General features: G+C 32.8%; 2 protein-coding genes and 1 pseudogene across 3 annotated transcripts; 2 read left to right on the top strand and 1 right to left on the bottom strand.

Annotated features, from left to right (window-relative positions):
- Positions 1-1368: 1368 nt before the first annotated feature.
- LOC148608472 (uncharacterized) lies at positions 1369-4631 on the top strand. The gene is made up of 3 exons (XM_088546116.1): positions 1369-1527; positions 3885-4023; positions 4392-4631. Exons 1-3 carry the CDS (start codon positions 1471-1473, stop codon positions 4604-4606), a joined length of 411 nt encoding a protein of 136 aa, XP_088402242.1. The 5' UTR covers positions 1369-1470; the 3' UTR covers positions 4607-4631.
- A 2701-nt stretch (positions 4632-7332) lies between these two features.
- On the top strand, positions 7333-10444 carry LOC148608471 (uncharacterized). Its single transcript, XM_088543590.1, is given in 1 exon segment — positions 7333-10444. A coding segment is annotated over 1 exon segment (633 nt). The 3' UTR covers positions 7966-10444.
- A 3762-nt stretch (positions 10445-14206) lies between these two features.
- LOC148608470 (uncharacterized) lies at positions 14207-18231 on the bottom strand (annotated as a pseudogene). Its single transcript, XR_015915087.1, has 2 exons — positions 18127-18231; positions 14207-16820 (listed from the first exon to the last, which is right to left on the bottom strand). The product of XR_015915087.1 is annotated as an uncharacterized LOC148608470 (transcript).
- Between the last annotated feature and the right edge of the window lie 6144 nt (positions 18232-24375).

The following is a 24375-nucleotide window of genomic DNA, read 5'->3' as shown; positions in this document are numbered from 1 at the left end:
AAACCTATGACATTTTATAACAAAGATTATAACCTAATTATAAGGTTTTATCTTGTTTATTAAATATACACATATTTTTCTCTATTTTCAAAATTTATTCAGGACAGGGCGATCTATTGCACTGTCAATGTACTATTGCATGGTGCAATAGTCTCCTTGAGGAGTCTATTGCACTGACCCCATAATGACCTTTATCTAAGCCTTTTGATTGGTTGAACTTTTCTTAAGCGCTTCATTGAATTGGAATTTACACACAAAAAAACTCGTGTGTAAAAACGTAGATGTGACTCTCTCTGCCAATTCGTGAACATGGAGCGGTAAATTTCCTATTCCTGGTCGAATGGTTGTCTCTTTGACATATTTCCCATTTCCATTTTTTATTATATCTCATAGTTAAATTAGGTAATAAGGCAGATATTAAATGGGTTGGATGCAATAGACCAAAACACTTGATCATTCTCAGTACCTCAGGACAAATATTCTGGTCTATTGCATCGAACCCATTTAATAACTGTATGATAATTAGTATTACATTTTGGGGGATAATGACTATATATATATTGATTATTTGTTTTAACTATGATAAATAATATATTTTGTCTTTTTTAAATGCAAAACAAAGTGTAATAGCTTGGTGGTTACTGAATTCGCGAGTTCGAAATGCGTATTTACTACTAATTTTATAGTCCAAAATAAGATCATTTACTTTATATGAGCTAATTTTAAGTTTTATAGATTTGCATCCTTCTGTTGAAATGCTACAATAACAAAACGTTTTACAGGCATTCCTATCTTACTGACATGTCTTATTTACATCACATTGCCGTTTGTGTTCAAGATTAACAAATATAACATAACATATAATAATACAGTAATGCATCATGATCACTGCATGCATATATATGTAAACACATTGTCTGCAGTTTTGTTCTTTTAAGATGTAAAAAGCTATTTAGCCTGTATGAAGTTAGTAATTTCCACTAGGCATCTTTTTTTTCACCAACATGGGTCATGGGGTGTTTTTATAAAGTCGTAATTCAACATTTTAACAATTCAACATCATAATTCTTATATAAAAATTAACAAAAATATTAAACAGAATAAGGAGTAAAAGATAGGAATCAATGAAGATAAGAATATTTAAATTAAAGCATTTCGTGTTTTGAGATTTCATATTGCGGTAGCATGAAGATTGTGGTACAGTTTCTGTGCGTTAAGTTTTTAAGACAATGTGAAAAAGAGTCTCTGAAATGTGTTCATCATTCAATACTTTTCCTGTCCCGTGTCTTCAAAATGTTGTAACTTGCACACTTGAAGGACATAAAACCATGAACTGAACGGGACATTACAATATTTCAACTTTCTGTCTTAATTCTTATCTATTACGTGACAACATGGGGAACGTTAAACATCCAATCTCTATTTAAACCAAGTTAAGATTAGATTCCTCAGATCGAACAAGCTAACACTATGTGGAAAGAGCTGTTTTTACTTTTTGTATCTGTAATAGCCTTAGCGTTGTCAGAGGTAAGCGATTCATTAATTAAAAACGCTGAAAAAGCTGAAAAATCCTAAACAAACACTATATTTAAGAACGGAAACTTTACTAAGTACTGATAAATACACGATTGTTTCTTTAAAATGTCTTTTAGGGTAGGATAGTTTTCTTATCATATCATTTATACTTGAGTTAACATCTAATGGTCTCACACATACACCTTCAGCTTACGATATGTTTTTAAAGCTATTTCTTAACCTCTTTTAAAAAATATCCCCCTTTATATTTATCATCGCCTTTTATACATTTTACCATCAGTCCCCCTGTTTGACCAAAATATAATTTTTGGTACATGTACCCTTATGCATTCCCTTTATGAATCATTATGTCACAACAAAATTTAGCATTTATATTTTGTTTGTTTGATTGTTTGTTATTTGTTTATATATTTGTTTTTGTTACATCTTATACCTCATTGAGTCAAAAAACAATTTTGTGTTAAATCTTTTAATTCTTCTAACTTTAACTTTCTAAAAACGAAGTAAATCGACATATTCAAGTATCATTCTTTACACATGATATCCTTGGAAGACTAAGACGCTCGAACAATTGTGTCACAAAAAAAATACTAAAAAGTATTTGAAAACCATTAGGATATTGATGACTGGGGTGCACTATGGACCCTCCCAGCCAATGAAATACTATTTAAAAAAATGTTTACTTCTTATTCATTAAGATTCATGAACAAACCACACCAAAGCTTCCCTAATATTTAAATTTAAACTCCCATAACATTCTTTTTCATATTACATTCGTTTTAAATACACAAATAATACTAACAGCAATGGTGTACGCTGATAGTATTCGCATTATCGGCGGATGTTTCTAAAAAAGCAGAGGACGCTTACCCTACCGGTGCTCCTGTTCCATGCTCCATGTTTTTAGTGGAGTCCGAGGTACTCATTTGCTTTTGTTACTTTGTATGTATGATTTTATTTACTTTATGCTCTTTGTTGCGTATGTCGGTTTTCCATGTCTGGTCTTTGTCCCTGGAATACATTCTTTTGATATGTTATAACTTTGGTTCCCTTGATTACTCTTGTACAGTAAATTGACTTCCATATCACACTCACTGCGGCTATAGTCATTCTGCTGTGTTATTTAACAATTTCATAATATGAAGTAGGTATTGCCTTTAAAAGAAAGAACCGTTGTTAAACATTCTTGAATTCTATATTTTTACTGTTGCGAGCAGCTCTTGAAATATATTATTTCTCAACGTATGCCAAGAAAATGTAACTCTTAACCTGTAACGTAAACAAATAAAATGCACATCAAATTGACGCGTATGACAGTTTTGCATAAATTTTTAAAAATGGTTCTCTTTCTTATCTTAAAAAATAAAAGTACTTAAGTTTTAATACTACCACCGTGGCTATATTTTTGTGAGGCTGGTAATGTTATTGAAGAGCAAACATGGTTTTTTCATGAGTGTTTATTTTCATTGATAAAATGATACAAATCTATTTTCTTTTATTGATCCCAATTGTGTCAATTTATATATTCTGTTTTTGCTCCGGTGGATCCCGGTTTATTTCGCATTACCCTAACGCAAAACTATCACTTGGAGCTATTTCAAAGTGTTGGTAACTCACACGTTACTGTTGAGTTTACCTTCCCGTTGTTACTACAGTGATCATGGTAATTGGGATAACGTATGGTGGTTGGATATATTTGAATGTTGAGACGGAATAATACTATTTTGTGTGATATTTCATTAATAATTAAGCAAACAAAATTAATGGTTATATATGAGTTGGGGTGGTTCATGTTTTAAATGAAAATATGTTTAAGAGCTTTCTCCGTAATGATTTTTAGATATCACACCAAGAAAGGATGTAATATGAACTAATGATATGAAATATTCGCTGCTGTAATTTGTTGGTGATTGATTGGGACGTTATGTCGACATAATTTGATCGGTCGTTCCCCATGGCAAATGCTGCATATGATGCGGTCATATAGTCCAAAGGTATCAAAGAGAAAGAAAATTTAACTCGTTAAATTTGAATATTGCAAAATATCAAGCCGGGTAATTCAAATTCAAAATCAACGTTATTAAAACTACAAAATCTAAGATAATATTCTGCGATATCCAACATTCATTCATTTTTAAACCTAAAAGTATCATTTCGTTCAGCCAAACTAGACTCATTCTAGAAAATATATATTTGAACAAAACACGTACATGTTATAGCCGGTCATGTTTATTAGCAAAACAATATAGAAAAGAGAAATCAGAGCCACCAAGAGTTTGGAGCGTCTGAATTTATAAATACATTTTCTAGTTTTGTTAATATATTTATAAATCTTGTATCTAACCCAGACGCAATGTCGACATAATACGGAATGTGCTGCTGATGAATGTTGTTATTATCACGAAGGACCTCTGCTCGTCAGCAAGAGAGATGACGGAACTGATGTTCTTATTCCTCCTCAGATTCAAGAGCATAAAATATTTCAAGGTTTGTCAACAACAACAAAAAACTCGTTGTGAAATCGATTTTTAGAAACGTATTAGAGTACCGATAGACAGGGATAAAATTATTTGTATTTCTAATTCTATTTATAACAGAAGGTACACGTAGATTCAGATTAAAAAATTCATGTTTTGACAATAATAAAATCTATAAGACAAGGTCAATCTACTATCGTCTTTTATTAACTGCAAGTGCTATAGATTCACGACCGCTCAACGTTTTTTTTTTTTCTACAGACAAGTGTGTTGTTTTTGGCTTTTTGTATTGAAAACCCGATTATTAGAATCGAATGCTTGGATCTTATCATTCATAATTTGAGATCATTATTTTTATTTCCATATTTTCTGTCGTAGGTGGATGGTGTGAGAAATATAAAAAGGAAGGAGATTCTTGCAGTTATTGGGCTAAGACGAATGGCCATTGTGAATGTGGACCAGGTCTGCAATGTAACTTTATCGCAGACCCTCTACCTACTGCAGTCTTAATGAAAGTACCACCTGTTATAAGGCGTATGTTGCCATGGCATGGTCATAGTGAGTGTCAGATTGACGCACTTACTGTTTCCTGAATTAATTAAATATTTTATTTATGTATTGTATGTTGGTTTTAATTAAAAATACTTCAAATCAAATGAATATATAGCTATCTGCTCGTAAACACTTGAATGTATGATTCACCTTACGATTGTTACAAAACGTTTTAACTACAATTAACTTTTATAATCTATGTTTTATACATCTTAAAACTGTAAGAAAACGCCTGTTAGAACACATTCAATTCAACAACTTAAAAAAACGTATTGATAAAAATAAAGTTGATAAACTTCTTATCAAAATAAAAGTGATTGAAACATATAATTAGAACAAAACTAATGACAACCTGATGAATATTGCCTTTTATTATTTATTCTGTTTTATTTAATTTTATTTTGTTCACAATAAATCGACAAAAATACCAAAGAACCGAAAAACAGGACAAAATACAATTCCACGAAACGTATAAACATGAAAAAAGAAACGGTGTACATACAAAATGTAGTGTGCTGAACAAAATATAGTTATATTTAAAGACTAAAGATAATGCAAACAAGACATCCCACAAAATCCCTGTACTAAACGCAAAATACAAATATACAGAAAACAAGACATCCCACAAAATCCCTGAACCACAAGCAATATACAAAGGTACAGGAAACAAGACATCCTACAAACTTCTTGAACCACAAGCAATATACAAAGGTACAGAAAACAAGACATCCTACAAAACTCTTGAACCACAAGCAATATACAAAGGTACAGAAAAGAAAAAAAATGATAAAGAATTAAAATTAAAATCTTAAAATCTTAGAAAATTAACCTCTGACTAGAGTATTAGAACTAAGTACTTACAATATGAAGTTCAGGATCCAAACAACAATTATCCCATTCAGAGGATTCGGAACTTTTGATGAGATGACCAAACTGTTAAGTGAAAATTGATATGTGTAGTGTTCAAAGTACCAGTTAATAAGAGATTCGTAAGAACGATAACTCCGATGATCCTGTTCATTGAGTTGATATTATACCTTCTATACACAGTACAAATTGTAACATATGATTTTTATTTGGAATGGAATGCATCTCAAAAACCTGCTTTTGTGATATACTTTTCATATGCTAAAGACCGCCATTAAAAACTATATATATTAATAAGATGTTTAGGACTACTTAATCTTACTTTTTGTTGTGAAGGCCTCAAAGAGCTTATTTGAAGTTGTGTTTACACTTACTGAAAACCTTTTTGGTGATCTCCTTACGTATTTACTATTTATAGAAAGTCAATAGAGTTTATAAGTCTCGTTCTGTTTTCCTTCCTGAATTTCCGGAGATCGCTCTGAATTTTATGAGTTACTTCTGGGAAATCGAAATACTCCATTAAAATGTAAAATCATCTGTTTTATGCTTTTCTTAACATTTTTTTTTATTTTTAATAACTAATTATTTGTCATTTTTATCAGTATTTTTACACAAACAGATATTTTGCTTTTTTATATTGAACTCAATGCTATGATATTGACGAATCCATACATTTGAATGGTAGACGAGGACCCATTTTCATGAAACCATTGAGTCACATGAGGAGACTCATATACCCTATACAATGATGCATTTGTTGCGTTTCACTATATCCGTTCTTTCTTCCATTTTTCATAAAAAATGAGTAAATAATATGATTTAACGAAATTTATTTCCATATTTCCATATTTGTTCTTAACATGTGAATTCATATATTAGAAAACATAAGAAATTTTTTTTCTATGTAAATATTGTATGACATATCAATTTAGTATTCAATCTGTTAAATATTTGACAATAGTCCTTGTTGTAATATAAGGATAAATATCATAGATATTCATTTTAGTTTTATTCAAATAGAACCTTCAATTGGGTTAAGCAAACTGTTTTACGATTATTGGTATTTGAAATCTCTATTCGCAAATGTTTTCTCCCACCACCATATATTTTTCTTAATTTTATTGCTTAACTCAATGAATATAGCAATTATATAGTTATTTTATTGTTATGATGCCTTATCTCTGGATAATTATATATTTGGTTGTGTTAAAACATACTCTATTTTTAAACCATGAAAATGGACTCTTTACCCAAGGAAACAACACCTTGTATGTATTTTGATTTTTTTGTTTGAAATATGTTTGCAGACCAAATTGCCTTGATTTTCGTTATATAGTCAAAATATTCACTAGTTTATGATTACATGATGATTAAAGACATGTCATTGTGTTAAATTTGACATGCAATTGTTAACATGATATCATAATTACAAATCCATATTTTCATTTAAATATCAAATGAAAAACACAATTTTTACCGAATGGAAATCAACCGAAAATCTAAGCCCGGCGAGAAATAAATTGATTTTAAAGGTAAGATTATTGGTCTGGAATTGGTGGATAACTATGGAATTTCAATTTAAATTCATTTTCACAACATTCAAAAATGAATAAATCGAAATTATAGCATTTTTCCGAAATCTATTTAGCTTGATGAAATTGATAATAAGACAAACTCACTAAGCAAAAAGAAAGACAACTCGATCTTTTCGATAATACAACAACTCTATGAATGCCTAAAATAACAAAACCAATCACTGTAAATATCTATGTTTAGGTGCATTGTGTGATTGCTTGCCTCCTTGCTTGATTTATTTAAGTCATGGTTGTTAAACTGATTGATCGATAACTTGCATTTTATCAAATACATTTTCTCTGCTTCGTTTACTGGTTTTAAGATAATGTACATTGTACTATTGGTTGGGGTTTTTCTTCGAATAGATGGACAGAGAACATGCAACAGAAATGCAGACCTGGTGAAAAGTATGCAGTATCAGCTACAACTAGTGGAACGTAATGATAAACTTGTAAATGAAATAAATACCTACATGACGTGCATAGTGTCATCAAGAGAACCTAAATCGAAACTTATAATCAGAGGACTTCTTCTACAAAGAGAAGTTTATTTCAATAGCGCGGTATTCCACAGCTAGCAACTGCATTGATTTATTAGTAAAATAAGATTTCAAAACTTTTATCTAAAGACAGAATATGTTTTTGTCTATAGAGAGAATTACAAAGCATACGATGAGAGGAGTAAAGGACTTTTTACAGCACCCGTCAAAGGCCTCTTCTCATTTTCATGGACAATTTTAACTCGGAAAGGGAAATATTTTCATACTTATCTCGATTATGATGGAAAGGAAATGGCAAAGAGTCATGGTGGACGCGACAACTACAAAAACATGCCTGCAAGTCAAACTGTCGTTGTTTATATGCAAAAAGGGGGTCAAGTTTGTATAAAATCACTTGGTTTAGGGTACTATATGTTTCCAAACGGTTGGTCTACATTTTCAGGATTTTTAATCTCGTAAGTATCCCCTTCAAGTTGCTGTAAGCTGCAGTGCCAATAATAAAGTGTTATACCTGTTAACAACCAGAACATTCAGAATTTTTGTATAAGCCATATATCAAATAAATCAAAAATTCTATTAACATAATTGGCAAGGACTTTGTAAACTTGACTTTGTTAAATGTGTTGTTATGTCAGTATGGACAATTAATATGCATTTCTCATGTGGAATTGTTGTTTGAAAACAAAAGTCATTCCGATAGAATTCATGTAACAAAAATGTTACATAAGTAACAATAAGCGCATAATAAGTAACAATATCATCTGCATATTTTTTTTTCTTCCTGAGTTTTGCATTTTTTTTATTGTTTTGACTTTTATTTTTTTTTGTACTGTTCTGCATAAGTTTTGTTTATGGTTTATGTCTTTGTCTTTGTTTTTTTTTGTGTTTTATGTGTTTGTTTTTCCGTTTTGTTTTGTTTTGTTTTTGTTTTTTTCCTCGCCTAGTTCGACAGTAAAATAAAACAAATAAAAACAAACATCAAATATGCAACTCCTCCATGAACAATCAGAGTGATGTGATTGTCATAATTGACGTTTAATTATGATACCTTTTGTCATAATATAACAATTTGCAATGCAGGTAGACAATGTATTTCTTTGGATTTTTTTTTTTTTTTCAATCATTTTGATTTGGTTAATGTAAATCTAATAATAAACGAATCATTGATACGTAAGTACATGACGATATAAGTTTTATTTACAAACTGATGAAAAATCATGGAAAAAACGATATTATGTCACTGATACAGAACAAATAAACACGTTATCATCGTGTAAAAGTGATGCCTTGCCTCAACAGTTTTGCCGTTCATCATCTTCCAGATTATCAGAAATAGAATCTTTACTTCCAACCAATGCATCTTTTTCGTGAAAAATGACACAATCAGTCATGCTTTATGTTATTCATAGATTTGTAATCTGTTCAGTTAGGTACTAGGAAGCATCAATGGCGACAATGGTAATTTCATACATGATATGTGTTTTCTTCATTTAATCCTACGCAAAGAAAAGTGTATTTAGAAGTTCCTCTGTAAGTGTTAAAGTGAATATTGCCTTAATTTGTCCTAGTCCTTTTTCCTCGCAATACTCAATAGCTGATTTCCCGGTGAAGTCTTCAGCCTCTGCATTTGCTCCATGTGACAGCAGATAGTAAATTAGTGATGCTGCATCATTTTGACGCTTGACTGGACACGTTTTACATATAATAATGAGAAAATTTGTTTTCATGTCCTTAGTTAGCCTAGTGTTGTCCAGTTTCGATATTCGTTTTAAATTATCCATTGCTACGTTATAATCACCTGAAATGATGTGGTCTTCTATGTTCTTCGTGCAGTTCTTGATGTGTGCTTTATTTTCTGTAACCAGTCTTACTAATGCTGCTATTGTTGACATTTTCACAGAATGGTTCAAGTGTTTGCTGGTACTTGTCTGTTGGTGCTTTATATACTGAGAATTTAACAAGATAAGCACCTGACTGCTTTTAATCTGATTGATCGGATTAACTAAAACTTGGGAGTGTAAAGATATAAAGAAAAAAGGTTTCGTCCGATGTCTGACAATTTGCATGTTGGTTGGTATTTACAAACAGAATTACAAAGCCCACGTAAATAGCACCTTTTCACGTTTTGCTCACATTTTATCACTTTTTACTGTAAGAGTGAGAAATTTATTAAACATGTTTGTAAAACTCGTGGGTTTATATCAGGTTTATATATTGATCAGTGCATATGTTAACACATGTTAAGGTATCGTAACATTCTAATTTTTACTGATTCTTTAACAAACAACATTAATTTCACCCCTAAATGCTGGTACAGTTTCAATGTCATTTATTCATTTAATGTATTTTTTTAATTGAAAGATATTTTATCGCTCTTTTATTCGTCTTTATATTTGAGGTGGTGTATGTTTGTTTTAGTTTTGCTTTTTGCTCTTTTAAGGGGTTATATTATAATGTCGGTTTTGTTTTTGTGTTATATAAGACCTCTTGTTGCTGGATTTGGATATTTTATTGTTTACAATTAAATTTTGGATTCAGAGTTTGTATTTTATTCTTAAGGTGCTGATGAGAGTTTACTCATCGAAACACATGGAAAGCATATTGAAATTTTCAATGCTAATATAAATAATACTTTTGAATGTAATAAGCAATGGCCGAGTCAGTGTAAGTGCTAGTGGACCAAAGTTCCCCTATGGAATTCACTAAGCCAGAAGTCAGACTTCTCTGACCACCAGTTATTCTATGTATTATTATTCGAAGTTTGTATTCTACGGGTCATAGTTTTGCTTTCCTCGTTTGTCTACCCCGAACTTGACTTTTTATGAGCAACTCGGAAAAGTAGAGGACGCTTACCCTACCGGTGCACCTGGTCCATGCTCCCAGCTTTTAGTGGAGTCAGAGTTGCTCATTTGCTTTTGTTACTTTGTATGTATGATTTTAGTTACTTTATGTTCTTTCTTGTGTATGTCTGTTTTCCATGTATGGTCTTTAATATTCAACTTGAAATAGTAATAAAAAAAAAGATTCGAGTGGAAATCAAAGAATATATTCCAGAGATAAAAACCAGGCAGGGAAAGCAGAAACACACAACAAAGAATACCAAAAAAAACAAATTTATACGTGCAAAGAAACAAAGGTAAAGGCAATCCGGGCTCCACTGAAATTTGGGAGCATAGATTATGTGCACCGATGGGCTTAGCATCCTCTGCTTTTAGCTCATAAGTAGCTCATAAAATGTCGTGTCTTGGGCAAACAAAACAGGAAAGAAAAACTATGACAAAGTAAACAAATTAGTTCAGATGGATACACCGTAAATATTCACGATGATGACAACCATAAAATTTCTGTCGTGATGGCTTGAATCTTGTGACATTACACTATTCCAGAAGTCTATATGTTATAAATCTGGCCTAATGTACAAGTTGTGATATATAAACTCCATACGCAGGTGTTTCCACTGATGAAAGACTGTCAACAATATGGAATGAGAAGTTGTCGCGTTTGTCGTATAATTTGGGCACGAGTTTTCCTTCAGTGTAAGTCCAGATGTGATGCTTACTTAACATTGTCTGTAGTGTCCTTTATTTCTAGTTCCTTAGGGTAGAAGACACGATGTATAAAATCCCCGAGTTTCAAGACAATACGTCATCTTTATAGCGGAACTGGAATGTGGCAAAACGATGTTCCTTCTTTTGGATCAGATCAGCTATTTTTTGTTTTGTTTTGTTTTGTTTTTTTTGTTTTTTTTTTTTTTTTTCACTTTGTTTCGTTGATGTCGTATATCATACAGTATACAGTAATGTGTTCGTATTATCTCTTGTATCTTATTGTATGTGTATATCATTCAATCTAGTTATGGATGATATTTTATTTTATTTAAAAAAAAGACTTTTGTTGATGACAATATAATTAGAATTTTAAATGTGCGTCATATGTTACTTTAATCAGTTACTTAACTGTCCAGTATGTTGTGTCTAATTTTCATCCACTAATTGACGTATAAACAATTGCTTTTAATGTACACAAGTTTGTTTGTTTGTTTGTTGAAAAATGGATGAGACACAAGGACAATGGGGTCGACAAATTTTGATTGCCACTGGAAATAGGGAGAGGTGGGTAGGGTCGGGCAATTTAGCATCCTGTGGCGGAGCCCTATGGTTCCTACTCCGGGAGAATACCACAGTAGGGTTCTTTAACGTGCAAGGAACGTGGCATCTTTCCCAACACGGTGCACCACTATGGTTTGCGGTCAGGTTTTCCGTATTATAGCCTGACAACCCCAGCATGTAACACGCCAGAGGTACCCCATTCCACCACCTGGGGCACACATCCCAGTTGCTCTGTGGGCAGAGCGCCCTAGCCCTCAGCTAGGGTTATGAGCACTATTTAGTCGCCTTTTACGACAAGCTTAGCGCTGCTGCAGGCCTATTCTTTTAATAGCTAATGTACACAAGTGAAACAACGAAAACCATGATTGGTTTAATCGTAATCGTATGTAGTTTAAGACATATGTGTATTTGTATCATTTTCTCCTACTATTAGTGTGTTTGCTATCTCTCTGTCTTATTCAAATACAATTATTGTTTGTCATTATCTTGAGCGATGACATTACATCACAAAGTTCGAGATAACATATACAATTTCCATCCTTCTACTTTAGTGCATTAGGATTTACAATAAATATCGGATTGTGTCCTTGGTTTAATTCTGAAGTAAAGGATAGATTTTATTATTTTTTCAGATATATTTTTGTCAACGATGTTTGCTTTTTTAAGGCTTTATTAAGTATGAATTTTTATTTTATACGTCTATTTTGCGTAGTATATATATAATACATGGCCTACATTGGACAAAGTCGGTTTAGGGTAAAGAGTATGCAAAGAATTTCAAATTCCTTTTCAATGAATTTTGTTTGTACATCTTTCATGTCTTAATGTTTTGTTACATTGATGACCTTGGAATGACACCTTAAGACCAAAAACTTAATTTGGCGTTCTGTTCGGTGAATAACTTCTGGTATTAAAACGTTGTACGGGTGACATCTTTTAGAAGTTTTATTTTTTGTTGCTTGGTTTATGGTGGATGACTGCCTCATTCGCAATCATGACACTATCTTTAACAAATACATGTAAATATCATACAGGTCACATATCCATGCTTGATTTCTTTTGATAGTGGTGCATGACATCCTAACAAAGTGTAGCAAACTGTAGAATCTAGATTTAGCAGGAGGTTTACATATTTTTTCTAAAGTGTAAAACGGTACTGTCGGCGTACGAGACACGTGCTAGTAATTTCACGTTGTTCTGTGAACTGCAAGACGGTCTGAGTTTAATACAATAAGGACCGTTTTTGGCCCCCTCTTCAAATAACTTCAAATATTCCATATTAAAAGGCAAGGTATAGTAGCCCTCCAAAGTGACAATTTTTTCTTGTTTATGAAAATCTTTGGTTGCCTAGCAACGGATTTTAATGTATACCTTGACACTTGGGGAAAACCCTTCTTAATTTCAGATATTGGCCAATATCAATGGATTACGTCATGTTATGAGAATATATGATAACTACCTTAATGTGGAGTAATTACTTGGATTTTGTAAATGGCATTTACAACAGAGAATCAACTTTTTCCCAAAAAAACCCATTTGTTTTGCATAGCAACCATTCATTTTCATGGCAACCAACTATCATTTCTTTCATGTTGCCTATATATTTTTATTGAGTGTTAAACAATGTATTTTTATTACATCAGTTTTACTACAATAATATAAACTCAATTTATATTGTAAACAACTATTCCTAGGAACAAGGTCTTCCATGGTTACCCAAAAGATTACATAGCAACCATTAATTATCATAGCAACGAACCATTATTATGATTTAGTTTCGCATGTTCTAAAATGAATAAAGCTTTATGATGTATTTTTATAAGATCACTATCTAAATTTATAATTCTATTATTCCGAACTAAACCAGGCAACATTGGTTTCCATGGTGATTAGAAAAAAAATCTCCATAGCAACCATGAGTATATTATGTCAATAATGGTTACATCTAATTCTATGCTGAAAACATTCTTTTTATTGGGTTAGATAATATCACATGGACTAAAAAACTGCGAATTCTTGAATATTGTTTTTTAGAGCTATGAGACATGCAATACATGTATCATATGCATTTTATAGTATGTAGATTTCCGAAAAATGCATATGCTTCATTAAATGGCCAACGTCATTTTAAAAACTCATTGATCATGTTCATAATAACAAGTATCGGTCAATCACTTAAATGTATATGGTTCATAAAAATGTTAAAATTGACTCAATATTTAAGGCTGAGTTATATATCCCCTTGACGTTTGCAACTATGTATTTTGCTTATTTGAAAAAGGAGGTTATAGAATAAATGTGCATGTACACGATACAGTGATACTCGAGAATTATACAACATATCAAGGAACGTCATATTTACATGTATTTGTTTAGCTTAGTTTATGTTTTGTTTGTTAGCTTTTTTGCTATTTTTAATTTCTTGGGATACTAACAGACATAACAAATCTCTTGTTGAATACAGAATTATTAAAAACGATTTGCTTCCGTGTTCTTTTATTTTATGCTGAGTGTTTTCAGAGTTTGATACAATCATGGAATGTCTGGAATTCAGAATCATCAGCATAGAGTACTATTAAATGTAGGGGGAAATAAAAAAAGCAATTCAGTATATAACATAAATTTATGTTTTTGATAAAGGAAGGTTGGATACTTGAAAAAGACAGATACATGTATGGAAATAATAACGAAATATGACTAAATTATCCCATAACAAACAGACGGACAGACAAAAAAATGTTTTGCCCGAAAATTAACTCCTCACAATATCTTTATAGCATTGTAGTCCACATGTAGCAGAAGTAAACAGCACAATACGGACAGATCGGGTGAATCCTATTACCCTCCATAAGTTCTTTTGCGGGAATAATGTGATTTGTTTTGAATATATCAAAAGACCAAAGATAATCCAATATACGTCTTACTTTGTATCATCATTCCGGGTCTCAAAGTATTTTATTTTTTGACGGACGGATGAACGCCGGTATTTCTATGTCCTCAACAGCGGGGACGCAAGGAAAAGCAATTAACTTTATATAGGCAATAACTCCTCTAATCATACATGAACTTTAAAAAGTTAATTTAAATGTATTTCCACTATATGTGTAAAGGGGCTTTAATGTAAACTGACATTTGCATTCTTTATCAATATCACTGACGTGTCATTCCTCGATTGGTCCATCGCTCTCTGAATCTGACTCTGTTTCAAGCGGTGGCATATCTCTAGCATTGATAATAAAGTACGAGAATCGACAAGATGGAATTGGTTGTTGTTGCCATCTACTATAACCTAGATACCAGATAGTGGAAGAAATGTGCGCACAGCACCCAACAACTCGTGCACCGACTTTGCAGGTACAATACCAGCCTGTGATGTCGTCATCGCTGAACTCGATCCACAAACTATAGACCTTAGACGAGGAATATCTCGATGACAATTTAACTCTAAGCAAGTTTGGTCTATCCTTGCATGTTTGGAGAACAAAGTTATCATCAGACAGATGACTCTCTGTATACCTTGGCGCTAGCTTGAGTTGGTATACACCCATAGTTATGTCTCTGATTAGCTTAGCCTAGGAAAATCTAGCACATTTCAGTTCCGTTAACCTCTGTATAGATAAGACTGTTCTCTTCTACAATTTGTTGTATACGGTTTGTTTGTTGTGCTCTTTCTACCATTATTTGCCCCAGTTCATCATTTCCGAAGTCATTAATCAAAGGAGCACGGAAGCTGTTTATCAAAGCTGCACAAATCCTTACAAAGTCTCCTATGTGAGGGACGAAATGGTTCGATACAACATGTCTAAAAAGCGCCATTGTTTAATTCGCCCAACGACCCATCTTACTTTAGTGATAAGACGGGATGAATTAGCATCCTCTGTAGAGTGTTGCTTCTCCCCTTTTTTTGATGTAACATGGCATCTCAACATTTAAGTTCATATTTTCAAGAAAGGTTTGAGCATGACTAAAACCTCTGTCTACGACTAAGACAATTCCGTCTTTAATCCACTGCTTTATGTCTTCTGCATTAGTTTGAAACATGTGTTTCGTAATTGATGCATCATTGTTATGACCGTCTGCAAAATACGGGCCATGCACACTCAAAATATAACCATCGGAACCAACTATTAGCATGGGCTTTACCAGAGGTCTGTTCTTATGCAAAATGTAGGTACGTTTCTGGAACTGGTGATAGGAACTTTTTTGTATATAAATGTAAGTTCCGTCTAGGACCAATACAGCCTCATCATCTTGATTACCAGCAAATAATGTTTTTGCTGTGGGTGTTGTGTGTTTTTCCACAAACTCAGCATGGCTCACGTGGTTGAATCCTAGAAATAATGGCACAAAGTTTTTGATAAGAGATTCCTGTGCAGAATGAACAGCTCTACGAATTTGATGTGATTTCAGGCTGAAGAGAGTTTCCAAGATTGCATTTGATAAGCCAGTTCGAAGCTTCACCAACAAAATGCCCAGGCACGTACGCACTGAACGTACACCGGAATTCCTCAAGTCTTTAACATGCAAGGCAACAACGTCAAACTGACTTCTAGTCAAAGCAGTTAAATTGACGAAATCCTCATCTGATAATGCTAGTTGGACGTCAAAATTCAACTTTCCGACATCTTTTAACATCGAGCGTGTTCTTGTGAGCAAATCATTTATGTCAGTTCTATTTAGAAATGTTGTCTGTGATGTTTCCTTCAAGACATTTAAAGCATCTTGCTTAAAATATTTTCCTATTAAATGATTCGAGCAACATCTGCTATTTGTGGCAATAAAATATCCTTTATCAATAAACGCTTGAGTTTTAGCCTCGTTTGCCACTACAGTCAAGTGGTGTCTGCTGGTATTTTGCTTTTTGCACACTATACATCTGCGATGTGATTTTGCAGTTGAGGCTATCTGTAGTTGAATCGTTTTAGGACTTATATCAGATTCTGCTGTTTTAGTTCCCGAATCTTCATTTTCAAAACTATCATTCGCAAAAATCATATCTTCGACCGAATTTGCCTTGATTTCGCGACGAACTCTAGTTCTGCATTTGGAATAAATTCTATCTCCATCATAATACGTTTATTCAGAATTGTCTCTAAATGGGATCTTAGATTAGAATTTGATACAGCGTGTCGATCTTTTTCCTTCAGATGTGTTTTAAACATATGACACAGCTATAGTTTCGTTAAATTGGCATGTCAGGATGAACTATAAAGAAACAAAGCACTCTATTAAAGCAGTATTTTTTTAATATTGTATTTAATTTTTCGAAACCAAAACACATAACTAGAAATTCTTTAAGGCTAGTAACACATGTCTCTATGTTTTTGTGTGCAAAAATCGAATATTTAATCATAAGGTCATTAAAGGGTTGACAGGAAACATCCATATTACGGAAAATATCGCCATAATGTGATCTATCAACATGCCAAATATCAAAAGGATATCTTATAAGGCAAAGAAGTTTCATTCCGGACGCGTAAATTCCATATAAACTAATGATTTGACCATCAGTTCAAAGTGCAAGGTCGAAGGCTATGGTATGCAACATACAATGTATTTTGGTCTTATGATATAACCACATACCCATGTAAACATCGTCTTAATGTGATATACCCGCATGCTAAATATGAAAAGGCTATTTTATAATACAAGATTTTGTTACGGATGGACGGACAGACGGATTTCTAAAGTGTGGCAAATTTTCATGGTTAAACCCGAATATCAGATTCTGTCTGTATGTCATCCACATGTACATTGTACCTACATAGCAATTAATATCAAACGCGTACATGTAGGTCTAGACAAAAAAGAATGACCCACTGACAATAAAGCAATTTTCCCTTCTTAGGGGTTTCCAGTTTTAAAGCAGTTCATGTAAACAATTACTTTAGCTCCCCATGAATTCCATGTTGGTTAGGTCCTTCAAAATCAATCTACTTACATGAGACATTTATTAAATCGTATCCTATCTTATGCATACTTTTTGTTGAAATTACAATGTATATGTAATACTTTGTAGTAAGTCTATGATTTATTGCAATGATATTTTGTATACTATACAGTAATTAATAAATGACGGTATGTTTTTTGTTTGTTTTGTTTAAATATCAATTTTTTTATACAGGCTTCGATCTTGCAAACTCTTAAAAACTCAGTGATTTTCATCAAGAAAATGAATTCAGGAAGTGGACACGGGGTCAGCAGTTCTTGCCACCTTCACTCTCGTTTCCTGTCCCCTTATTTCCAGGTTCCATCTCCTTGTTCGCTCCGCCCATCCCGGTTCCCGTCCCCTAAACACCTCTTTAAAATAACACTTAAGTGGTGCACAGGGGGTCAGCAGTTCCCTTCCATTTTACTTCCCGGTTCTCGACCTCCCCATTTTTTCCCGTTCCCTTAACTCCCGGTTCCGACACCCCCTAATTCCCGGGTTCCCACCCTCTCAACACCCCTCAAATATAATGTACAACATGGTCAGTCCCTATAAGAAAAGCATCTTATATTAATTAGTTACCATCGATGTCATATAAGGTAAACCAGACATCCTCAAACAGAACAACAGCAAATATTGATCTCTTTATTTCACCATGTTGATTCCAGTTAAATTCGTATAATCTATAATACAATATATAAATAGTAAAAATATGTCCACAGTTGAATATGGAAAAAACATCCGGCATCGAGACTCGAACCGCTATCGCTCGCTTTGTAGTTGGTCACACTAAACCACATCGCCACGACGAACTAACCAATTATACGTGAAGAATATGTACTTATCCGTACTTTCGGTACATAACATCTCTTGTAATCATTTGCAGAAATAAATAATTTTCAGATTTCACTTAAAAATGTACACCCATGGGACGAAAAAAATGCATTATCGAATCTTGTCGCATTTATGTATTCTGCAAGACAGAATATTTACAAGCATCATATATTAAAAGTCGAATTTTTTTTTCACTGCAATTAGCGAGTCACTGCTGCAATTATTTCATGAAAAATGTCGATAGATATTATTTTATATCAAATACAAATACATAGTAAATACGTAGTAAAAAAAAATGCCAACATTGAGATTCGAACCGACATTGTCTGCTTCACAGACGTACACGCTAACCACTACGCCATTGCGTCTTATTAACAACTCAGTACGATATATCTACTATTTATACTTTCGGTAAATATAAACATAAATATAAACATTTTATGATATCTTATATGTATATTCAAACTACGGCCGCTTGTAGGAAATAATATTTAGCGATTCTGTAACTCTCGGACACACTACACCCCAGGGACGAACAACTTGCAATCATGATTCCGGTCGCAAATTTGTCGTCTGCAAAACAGACCCCCAACTCTAACATAAAAAAAAATAAAAGGTCTTTTCGGTTGAAATAACCTCCATAAAATTTTCAAAGAAGCTGAGTAATACATGATCAGGATCTTTTCAGAAAATAAAAGATCTTGCAAGAAAAAACGAAAGACCGTGTTTTTGTCCCCACATTAATTCCCCATAAAAATATTAGTTCACCCCATTTTCTATGTCGTGTTTGATTATAACATGCTAAAAACTACCTGAATATGGATTCCATAAAATATTAATCAATTCTGGCGGTGAAAATCCTTAATCAGTTAATATTGTAGTCACTTACCAATCAGACGTGTATGTTGACATCGCTTCGGAAAAGTGCCGTCCCGTCACCGATTACGTTCCGATATTATTATGATAGTAAACAAAGTCCATTTTTCAGCTACGTTTTTTAAACTTTCGAGGGTCCCCGCCAACGTGACCCACGATAATGTCTTTTGAATATGATTGTGCGTTACGAGAAGTGTCCAAAGTAATTTTGTTTTCTGTGGGTCACGTTGGCGGAGGCATTTAAAAAAGAAGAAGTTTGTGACGAAAATCGCATATTTATCCTCTTTTTCCGTTTCTATGGTGTTTTGACGTCTAATAAGATGGACTTAGGTGATCCTACGATTAAAATACAAGGCATATGACAAAATTGAAATATTTGGCCATCGTTTTCTTCTTTTAATCTCTATGTTGGTCATAAATTATATTTTCTGAAATGGGGGGGGGCCAAAAACGGACCTTAGCGTACAAACTCCTTTTATGAAAATGTGCAGAAATCAGAAATGAGACACCTAATGAGATTATTGACACTTCTCAGGTGAAAATACTTGTAGTACAATATATCTCGCTAATGAAGGTTTTTGTGAAGATTATCACTTGTTTGCCACGCTCATCGCTCGGATACAATTAAATGTTTCCATTTACTTATTTTAAATGCACTTTTCCGTAACCTCACAAGTAAAAAAGTGAATCATTTATCTTCAATTGAAGACCAATATTTATCCTTCTCGTATGGTGATACATGGTTGCTATCATCAGAAGATGATTCACATTTCTTTGTTTTTGTTGTCCGAGTTGTTCATTTACTTTTTGTCTTTGTATGTATGAATTTGGTTAGTTTATGTTATGTGTAGTATGTCTGTTTTTTGTACCTGTATTTTGACTTTTGATAAAAGCCGATATTTAAAGGATTAGCATTTCATTACAAGTAAATTATGTGATTTTGTCCAAGGATTTACTGCCCGTAAAGCGGAATTCCAATTTGAACCATCTTGTTCAACATCACATTCGACCTTGGTACTCTTCTGTTGAAATCTTTATACATCTGCAAAAACAATGTTACAAAGGTGGATAATAAATAAATATTTAGCTAGAAAAGACTGCATATTAATTATAAAAAATAAGATTTAAAATTATATATTTGATCGAGGTATGTGGTAATTTCGTTTCTTACATTTGAACATTAACTCAAGCAAATTCAATTACTTTCGAAACTGTAATTTGCCACTCACCCTTATATATTTTGTTACAATGGTATTTACACTTTGTAATGAATTATTTTTGTTCAAATACCCTTAGCTGTTTTTCACGTTTCACTGCAATTTTGAAACGGTAATTCAACATATATGCAACATGTCGAATGTTGAAAACTATTAACCAAACTTTACGACAAAAGTGATCACTTTTCATTTAGAATTGTCAACTTTCCTTTCATCTATGGCAACATCCCTTCGGCTCCTGCGTATGGAGTATTCATATCACAACTCATACGTTATGCCAGAGCTTGCCGAAACTACGCAGACTTTTTGTATCGCGCTAGAACTCTAACTAATAAGCTTCTGGAACAGGGTTATGTTACTACAAGATTGACGTCATCACTAATTGCGATTGCATATCCGGTGAATCTTTTTTTTTGCTGTTTTGTTTCGTTTTCACCTGAATGAAATAAAAGATTTTATTAAAACCAAATAATGATTTTGTTTGTATTTTTCCCCCGTCATATATATGGCAAATCCCAAATCTCGTTCAGATTTGATTCATTATCAGTTTGCAGACGACTTCCCCTGTCATTTCAGTCATGTCGGACTCGGAGCCAGAGTGTCCGTCACAATTTAACATAAACTGGTCCCCACTTAAAGAAATTGAAGCATTACAATATGATAAAACTCTTGAAGAGACAAATGACCAGGAAACTGTTATGGTCTTGGATTTATTACTGCCTAAACCCCAAGATAATGAATCCGGGGAACACTACATTATAGATCTGCCCATACAACTGCCTCCTCTTCTTCAAAAATCTCAACAAATATTTCAAATCCCAAAGAAACTAGTGCACAAATTTTATCCCTGAACTCTACTGCCATATACCAAACAGAAACAAGTCAGCTTCCACATTCCTCGCAAAATTCAAAACTTTAATGTTCTTAGAATCGACTTTACAACATTCAAAATATTTGTATTTATTGTTCATTTTACTTATTTGTCTCTTGGAATTAAATAAATTTTGATACATTGCTTATTTTCTTCAAACAGCTTTGACGGATTATATGGTGCGGATTGAATTTCAATGTTTACTGAGTCATGCGCCATGCGTATTAATTTTTTTCTTTGGGTTTAACGATCGGGGCTCCTCAGGGGATATGCATTTTAAAATTTTATTTTAAAAATGTACACACGCACAAAACTATTAATATAACAGGATAAAAACAATATAGGTACATTGTCGAAAATTATTGAAGATATGTGTATTCGGCTTGGAACGGGGGAAATAGCTCGGCGGAGCCTCTCATTTCCTACCCGTTTCGTCGCCTCATCACATATCTTCAATAATTTTCGACAATGTACCTATATTGTATATTTCTTTGTTGTTTCTGTCTGTTTTCCATGTCTGGTATTTGGCCCTGGATAATATTCTTTTGATTTCTGCTAGAATCGTGGTTACTGTGTTTACTCTTACAAAATTAAACTACATGTACAAATGCATGAAAAATGAAAATCAAGGGTAACACCAATAAATGGGAAGTAAAAACTCAGTTAACAGAACTTAAACGAAGCAATAAAATAAACCGTCACGAAATCAACACAGAAGATACTGGAACATATACAAAAACACATTGATATAGAAATATAATACATATTTTGAATAGTATAGAGTAAACCCCTGATTACTTCTATGTGACTTTCGATGGAAAAAGAAAAATAAGGACAAAACAAAGGATGGGGCTGAACCAGTTTAAGGTTGTCTTCTTAGTAGTTGAAAACGTTATTCACAGATAGAAATAGAAAGTGTTATTTATTTCTCAATTTCTCTGACCTATAATTTGATACACAGAGGTTGATATGAAACATAATATAGTGCCATGGATTATCTTTTTAAAAGGAATCGTCGTCACTAGGAGTTTAGACGACAGACAAACTTAATCTTAAAAACAAAGTTAAGTGCCATGTGCTTATAGTTTAATGATTTGTATATGTTTTTAAACATCAAAAGAGTGACGTGTTTTCAAGTATAATAACAAACAATTAAAATAAAGATAGTATTTTTGTATTTCTGACAAAATGCAGCGTTCAAAGTATGTAAAAAAAATAACCTAGCCGTAACGTTGATGGTTAACTTTTGGTGAAATGACAGAGAGTAGAAACCTAAACAAATTTTCTTCCAAATTACCACTAAAATGTAATTCTAGCAATAAGACCGGTTTGCCATTTTCATATACCATGTTATACCATGTTATACAAACTGTGTATTTTTTTGGTTTGTTTCTCTTGTCTTTCTCCTTGAATTCTTGTTGCTGTTCATTATAAACTTATGTTGAATAGTAACATGTGTTAAAACGTATGTAAAATATTCGAAAAAAAGGAAACGAACTCGCCTTCTGAGATGCAGTTATTTTTTTTTTAAATACTGAAATATTTGCAGATTTCCAATATATATGGGTTCCCATTGTGCCATTTTTATATAAGCTTTTTCTTTATTTTAAACAATATATTAATTTGATTATTGTAAATTAACTTTTTTACAATTATAGGAACACTTTGTTTACTATTAAATAACTGACAAAAATGTGCAAAAAAAAACGCAGTCCTATGCTGGCATTTAATATTTTTTGTTTGCGTCATACTAAATGGAATGTGAATGACAGTTACTGACCTTTCCTATTTAGTCGGTAGCCATATGGCTAAAATTACATCTATAAATAAAAGCTCATCCTAATTCATATCAAAGCAGAAACAATAAGGAGAGAATATAAAGTCTGACAATGTCATCTATTAAAGAACTTGTTGTGTTTCTGACAGACAGTAAAATACAGAAAGACAAGCGTCAGTCAGAAATTTTATCTTGTATTCAACTTGAAGACTACAAATCTGCGACCGATTATCTCCTTAAAATAACAAAGGCTGGTAATGACTGGATGACAGATGAGGAAAAAACGAGGCTTCTGATTTCCGCCTGTAAATCATGTTCTGTTGACAGTCAGGTTGACGCTGTATCTTTTGTTTATGATCTTGTAACAATGGGAGCTAATCCCAAAGGAAAGGATTCAATTGGAAAAACAGCTCTACATTATTGTGAGCAAAATCGTTTGCTGGAAGTAAAACAAACAATTCAACTGGCCTTGTCAGAAAAGCTTCTTTAGTTTGTGTTATCGTCAAAGATGATTTTATATTATAATTTCAGAGGAAATGAAGAACCAAAATCTCCATTGTGGTAAGCAGAATTATACATTTGATTCAAGAACAGCTGATGGCACTTTTCTATGATAAGTAGTTTTATTGCCTATTTGTATTTGTTATTTTAATAAAGAATTCGAAACAAATGTAATATTTTATATATTGAGATACTTAACTATGTTCCTAATAAAAATGGTGGGTTTAGTCATCATATTTTCTTAATTTCGTATAAGTTTCCCACTTTTATATATCGATTATTTTCTGGACTTAAAATATGGACAAAACTTTTGATGATTGGGGTACCAAACTCGTAATCCATACTCTTTATTCAATACTGAATGGAATTGTATGGCACATTTACAGATTATAAATCAAATGTTGAAGATGAGAACTTTCGTCTCAGATTTTGATATGAATATTGTTGTTTTCAAGGGGATCTGTTTTATCTATAATGATTATAGGGTACCTATCTGGTATCTTGTATCCCCAAAACCTCCTACAACACTGGAATTCAATGACACTTTCACAGATTGAAGATGGGCACCTCTTATTTCAAATTCTTATCTGAATGAATATATATATTGTTTAGGGTTCCGCAGAAAAGCCTGACCTTTACCATTGATGATATTGGGTGCCTTTAACTTATCTCCTTCTACACTACTAAATGAAATTTAATGTAACGTTTACAGAAAATGTTTCAAATACTGACGATTTACACGACGAGCTCATATT

This window comes from Perna viridis, chromosome 9, assembly GCF_037379345.1.
Source record: "Perna viridis isolate PV_CMFRI_1.1 ecotype Kerala chromosome 9, ASM3737934v1, whole genome shotgun sequence".
Classification (NCBI taxonomy): Eukaryota; Metazoa; Mollusca; class Bivalvia; order Mytilida; family Mytilidae; genus Perna; species Perna viridis.
This window is presented reverse-complemented; position numbering and strand designations above follow the sequence as displayed.

Bases quoted from the DNA above. Each gene is read 5' to 3' on its own strand.
- LOC148608472 (XM_088546116.1), top strand. From the start codon at position 1,471: ATGTGGAAAGAGCTGTTTTTACTTTTTGTATCTGTAATAGCCTTAGCG. The intron at 1,528-3,884 runs GTAAGCGATTCA...TATCTAACCCAG, and splicing joins TAGCCTTAGCGTTGTCAGAG to ACGCAATGTCGACATAATAC. The intron at 4,024-4,391 runs GTTTGTCAACAA...TTTCTGTCGTAG, and splicing joins AGAGCATAAAATATTTCAAG to GTGGATGGTGTGAGAAATAT.